We start from the raw sequence: 6,699 nt of genomic DNA on the forward strand, positions 1-6,699 counted from the left end.
GTTGAACCAATGGCATGTACATGGAACACTCGGGGTAAAAGTATAAAGTGATAATGTGACATTATTCTGGCAGCTTTGCGTCTTTGTTTCCGACACTATTTCAACATTTCAGATCAGGCCCGAATAATGCTATTGTCAAACTTGCTGAGAAAATGGCACTTTTAAATATGTGGTTCTGCAAAATATTTGGAATTACATGCAAGTTAGGAGACAGGCTATTCTTTCCAAATACCCCCAGTATTAAAAAACACAGAAATTGACCTCCACTTCAATATGACTCTGAACCCTCAAAACAAGAGAGTGGGATGCGACTTTACTCTCATTTTGTCCTGACAGGTCACGTATTGTTTTACGAATACAATCAATCATTTATGCATGGTATACACTTCATGCATTACAACCCTCCTTTGGTTTTACAGCACAAATATGCACAAGTACCCACAGTCACTCTCTTGCATGTGTTTTCTATGTCAGTGTATGTGGAACACAAACATGCACAGGTTCAGTGTGTACACAGTTGCTTGCCAGCACAAAATGACCCAGGGTCTTTTGTGCAGTCCTCTTCACTACATTTGGTTTACTGCACAATTATGCTCTTGAAACAGAGAAGCACAGTTGTTGGGCAGCACAAAAGTGCACTCTGATATTCCTGTGAGGGACTGTTGGTGCAGTGCACAACAGGACACAGCTGTGCTTCTTTGAGGTGTTTACCAAGTGACCCAAAGAGTGACTTCCGGTCAGGACAAAATGAGAGTAAAGTCCCATCCCACTCTTTCTTATTTTGAGGGTTGAGAGTCATATTGAAGTGGAGGTCAGTTTTTGTTTAGCCTTTTAAAGGCCCATCAGTCGAAATTCATCATGTACATTGTACAGTACATGTACACCATGCTTATTGTACATGTGGGGCCGTGTCACACATTGAGGTTTCATTGAAATCATATGTACATGTACATACATGTGTACGTGTACATTGTCCACATACACTGTACCAGTACGTGTCTTAAATACAGTATTTAGTTTGGAGTCGAATATTCGGAAGTACATGTGGTTCAATAGTTCAGAAAATTGTCCCTGGAAAACCTTTTAACCGAAAGAAGACTCGCATTGACATTGTTGGTGCATGTATGCATGCTAGGAAATTCATGTACATTGTACATTTATTATAAAACCAATTTAATTGAAGTAACAAACAATTCATTAGAAAATGTTGGTTCATTGTTCTGAATGAATGTGAGAAAACTGTCTGTTGCAAGGTTTATGATATGTGACAAGCATTACATGTATGTCTGTCCATGTGACAAAAGTTACCCACTGAGAAAAACTTACCTGTAGTGTTCATTTTAGCTGAAGTTCAACAGCCTTTTTGACAAAACATGATTTTGAAAACTGAAAACAAACAAGTTTGGTTAACAAACAATTCTGTTTTTATTTGCTAATTCAAACACCAAAAAAATGTCTGTCAATGTAGCATAGCATACATGTACTCAGGGATCTGCCGCTGCCGGTCGGCGCCGGTCGGGCCCGACCGGCACGCAGAATTGCCGACCGCCACAATCTGCCAAATCAACTTTTCCGACCGGCACGTATTCCCGATAAGAACCCAAAAAAAATAGCATCTTGGTCGAGGGATCGATCGTGAAGATATGAAGATCGTGAAGAAACCGTAAAATTTCTTCGTAAATTTCACTTTGCACTGCCATGCATATCGTCTGCGCGCACCCACGTACGTGCATATGCAACATATCTGGACCAAATATTAACATGAACCAATAGGAGGCTTTGTTACGCGCAATGCATGTGTACATAATGCGTAACGAATCTTTCCATTGGTTGGAAAGCCACACATAGGCTTGCATATGCAACGCTCTCAGTGCGCGAAGATCGGAAAACCCCCTCTCCATGATGTACAGCGTTGTTTGTCCAGTTCCACATTTTACCCAGTTCCACAACTTGAAAAGAAAATTTGGCTTAACTTTCAGAAAGACAAAATTGCAAATGACCCCATTCACACTTCGTTTAAACACTTAAAAATCTGGCAGAAAAATAATTTTACATGTACATGCAAAACTGACAATCGACCGTGACTGTTTTTCGCCGCGCCGACCACGGTTAGCAACATTCGGTGCATGTATTTTCTGCTCGATGTTGCATAAAACGATCACTGCGATCGTTTTTTAAACCAACGATCGCACCGCATTCGTTAATTGTTGTTTATCCCACATTGAAAATATTAACTCCGCAATTTTTTTATTCAAAAGTAACAGCATGATTTTGCCTTTTCCGTAAACGAGTTCCATATGGCAAGATACACGCGCTCAGTGTGCACGTGACACATGGCCAGATGTGTCAGAAAAGCAAATGGCCAATCTACATTATGTTCATGTAGACTTTAAAATGACTGTTCAGAAAATCCCTGCACACATTTATGAATGTCGTTATCCCATATGCATACTGTACGAACTTTCGTACAAAGAAAATAAGGAAAATATTCCGCCAAGATTTTGCATGTTTCGCCTTATTTTCAACACACACAAAAAAATGAAAAATGATTTGAATAGCAATGAAAAATTATGGGCATCATAGAGATAGAAATTAATTCAATATTTAAGGGATTTACAGAATAAAATCAATATTTATTTCTACTCTTTTTTTTCTAATTCAATTGCCCGTCTAAAATTATCACCTCATCCTAGTTGACCAAAATTACAAATTTTCAATTTTTTTATTAAATTTCAGACATGAGATCCCTAATTCTAGGCTGTGTATACACAGCTGAAAACACCCAGAAAGTGCTGTTTCCGGCCATCTGGGGGCTTTTAGATTCCAAAAATTTTCTGGTACGCTCCGCGCCAACCGATGGTGGCGCTCTGCTTAGATAGTCCTGCCGGCACTAAAACCATCCTTGGCAGAACCCTGTGTACTGTATGTTATCTGGCCATGTGACAAATGTCATTTCTTCAGAATAAACTTCTGTAATTTCTTAAATACTGCTCAACTCACATGTATCTTTACCTTTCTGTGGCAACAATCAGAAACTGTGAAGACATACATGTACACACATGTATGTAAGCAAAAAAATAATAGCAAAATTTTACAGTTGGAAATTTGTACTGAACGTCATGCAAATGTGTCTTATACATGTACTGTGGACAGACCCTTATACTATGGGTGTTTTATCAGGTCTTAATCCACAAGACACTTTATTTCATTTGTTTAGATAAACCGGAGAAGTTTTAAAATGGAAATGACCCGTATTTTCTTTCAAATTTGATTGTGTTAATTTTTTGGAAAAATCACTTTCTCTGAATTTCTTTCAAATTTTGTGCAACTGGGTTCATGACAAACGGGAGTCAAATGTTTTCTGATCAATTTTTAGTTATTGGGTTATCTCTGTGAACTTCATTTGTTTGTATTTTGTTAAAAATACATAATGGTCTCCATCCGAGGAAGAAGTGTTGGAACCTTGTCCAACATCGCCTGCCTTAAAATCCACAGTAAAGTGATCGAGTTTGGATGCGCTAGCTCTCAACTAAGTGGTGCACGTACAAGGGCATGGGGGTGAACATTCGTGGAGGGTGCACCCACATACTGTACAAGTAAATAGGCCAGACATAGTAAGCCGATCTCATTAATATTCAAAATATTCTATATTAGAGTGTCCGGAGAGCCATGGAATTGGGGAATTGAAGAAATACATGTATGACACTGAATCTCTGGCCATGCAATGTACATTTACACAGTTACGCTGGTGACAAAATGTAGATATATGTAAAAATCTGTACGTACCAGTCTGGTACCAAGTGTGCACGTACCAGTACACATACAGTACATGTACGGTCTACAGGTGTACACCGTAAATTTGTGGATGATAGTAAACTGTGAATGGGTTTAGATTTTTGTTGTTGTTCAAATCTGTGTAAACATCACACCGTGCATGTCCAGGTACCCGGTACATGTACAGTGTACATGTATGCACTTGTACACATGTACAGGAACCTGTACCACACATGTACATGTACACTGGTACATGTATACATGTACATGTTTGCACTCTGTGCATGTACATCAACATGTCATAGATTGTCGGTAGTACTGTCAAGATCAAAGTGCAAAAAGCGGAAATAACGTGTAATCTTATCAGGAACACTTTGAGTTTGAGATTAAGATCTAATTCAAGAGTCTTACGTGCATATATTTACACTACGAATATTTGTGTGATCATATCACAGCGACCACTGTGACAGTGCAGATTCCACTAGGTGATTACATGTACAATGTACATGGTGCCCTTTAAGCAGTTGGGACACACCCACTCATTCCAACTGCTGATTGGCTGAAAATGGGGGCTTGGAACAGGAATTAAAGGTGAACGACCAAGTTGTGCATATTTACATAGTAAGGGCACTGAGTGTAGGATGTATGGTGCCACTGCATTGTGCACACAAACAAATCTAAGCAGAGCCCAATCCCCATTTGCAGTTTTTGTTTTGTTGAGTTTATCCATGAAAGCTCTTTTGCCCGTCCCTACGAAGTCATGCTTTGGGTCAGTCATTCCGCACCACACTACAGAAATACCAGTAGGGCTGTATCACATCATGCATTATGACCCCACAGAGATTATACATCTGGATGTACCAATGTGTTTCTGATTATGGAATCGTTGTACAGGAAACCAACTGGAGTGACAAAGACCAGCACCAAAGACCTTGAGTCATTTCTGTTGGCAAACTGCCACTGAAAGCTGTGCCAAACTGTGCTCCATACACTGTGCATCATGTACATGTGCCAAAGACTGGCCTGCTGATATTTATGGTTACATGTAGGCTCAAACAACCCTTTTTGCTTCATTTCTTTTTCTCCTAACAAGGTAAAAGTAAAAAATTACTGAGCCTCAGGGAGCCTACTTTGCAATAAAGGATAACTGAGTCATGTTTGGTACATGTGCATGTAGCAATAGGGCTTTTCTAGAAAATTGGAAATTCTTAGTAGTACATTCCAATGTTACGGCGTTCTGGTCTCCAAGTCTATCAGATGTAGGGCACCAAAAATGAAGCACAACAAAATTTGAATACTTGGCCAAGCTGGCAGCCAGATTTTGAAGCTTGGTGGCCAATATGGTAGGAGATATACCGGGTACAAGTTGGTTGGAGAAAACTGATGCGCAGTTGGTATGGTTGGGGGATGGAATTTTTTTATCGCACAACTGTTCAAGCTGATACCAGCAGGATTTGCGACTTGTGCTTCACTGTATACATACATGTACATGTACACACATGTGCCAGGTTAAACAATATTCGTAAGATTTATAACCACAACATCGCTCGTAAGTTAATTAAACATATTTTTTTCCAAGCTAACGTAAGACTGGTTAATTAATGGTTAGACCATGGTCAGATATAAGGCCCTTTTCGCGTTTCATGTGTGCATGCTGAGAAGATTTAACAGTGGGGAACAAATTCCTGACAACACCGTTGCGAAACAATGAACATTTGGTGAATGGATGCTCGTGATTGTTATTGTTTTGACAATTTGCTCCCCTCCAGCTTTGTTCACTTACTCGCGCGAAGGCGCTCAAATCAACCTGGCGACGGAACGGGAAAGTAACTTAGGCCTACGGTTAGAATTAAGGCCAAGGAGGCCTGACAAAGCGCAATTTCTAACCCGGGTTTTATAGGGCCTAATAGTAATAGCCATGGTGTCAGAAATTGAAATTGTCAAACTGAACTCCGAACTGGAACCCCAAAAATACTCACCCGTCGGCCACATTTTGTCAACCGATGAAAGAAATTCGTCACATGCACAGCAGCCATAGTTGCCAAAGTGATTTTATATAGGGCCTACCTATCAAGTCCCAACTGTTCGAGATAATGTGACACGTGTGACACACGCGCGACGATGATATTCGACCGATATAACTGCACATCCGTTCATGCAATTGACACCGCTTTGCTCAGTAACTTTCCACTACGGGACTCTTGCCACAGGTAACACGATTACGATCTTATCGACGTCTAGGAATCAGTCTCTCTCCACCAGCTGAGGGCGCTAGATTTTCGGGCAAGCGTGCTGAGCTAGCTGAGTACATGTGTATGATGTTTTTAGCTGGCCCATCTCAAGACCTGGTGTTTTTCGCCTTTTTGCTTACGTTGGCAATCGGCATGGTAGCCGAATAAATGTACACGCAGATAACAGAGACCTGGTGTTTTTCGCCTTTTTACTTACGTTGGCAATCGGCATGGTAGCCGAATAAATGTACACGCAGATAACAGAGTTCATCGGATAGATGCACGAGTTGAAGCTAAGGCATACTCCTAGTACAGGTGTCGTCCATACTTTAGTTCATTGCATCCGACTGCGATCTATGAAACCAGGCTACCTATGATACGTGTGTGCATTTGCCTGTAAAAACACTTCTCACTTCGCCTTGAAATTTGACATAATTTTGTCTCGTGTAATAAGGAAAAAGTCGGTAGACTTGAATCTATGTCGATATCAATCATAAAATTCCCGATTTGCGCATGTAAGCTCCTGCGTGCAGAAAGTAGCCGCGACAAAATTAATGGTTGGCTACGGCCGGCCCGGCCAGCGTGGCAAAGCGTCAAATTTCAGCGTCCCAAGATGACGTAGTCCTTCGGCCGTAAACTTCAAACAATTCCCCAAATCTCTAGATATAGTTCGGATGATGGTGAATCAACCCAC

At 40.6% G+C, this 6,699-nt stretch overlaps 1 protein-coding gene across 1 annotated transcript in view; it reads right to left on the bottom strand.

Annotated features, from left to right (window-relative positions):
* The window catches only part of LOC110975395 (branched-chain-amino-acid aminotransferase, cytosolic-like), a 50,263-nt gene extending 44,299 nt beyond the window's left edge, over nt 1–5,964 (bottom strand). Inside the window, exon 1 of the mRNA XM_022227851.2 lies at nt 5,754–5,964. Within this exon, the coding sequence (XP_022083543.2) occupies nt 5,754–5,810 (57 nt within the window). The 5' untranslated portion in view covers nt 5,811–5,964. The remainder of the gene's footprint in view (nt 1–5,753) is intronic.
* Between the last annotated feature and the right edge of the window lie 735 nt (nt 5,965–6,699).

Source organism: Acanthaster planci, linkage group LG20, assembly GCF_054643075.1.
Source record: "Acanthaster planci isolate LZ-2023a linkage group LG20, COTS_SCS, whole genome shotgun sequence".
Lineage (NCBI taxonomy): Eukaryota > Metazoa > Echinodermata > Asteroidea > Valvatida > Acanthasteridae > Acanthaster > Acanthaster planci.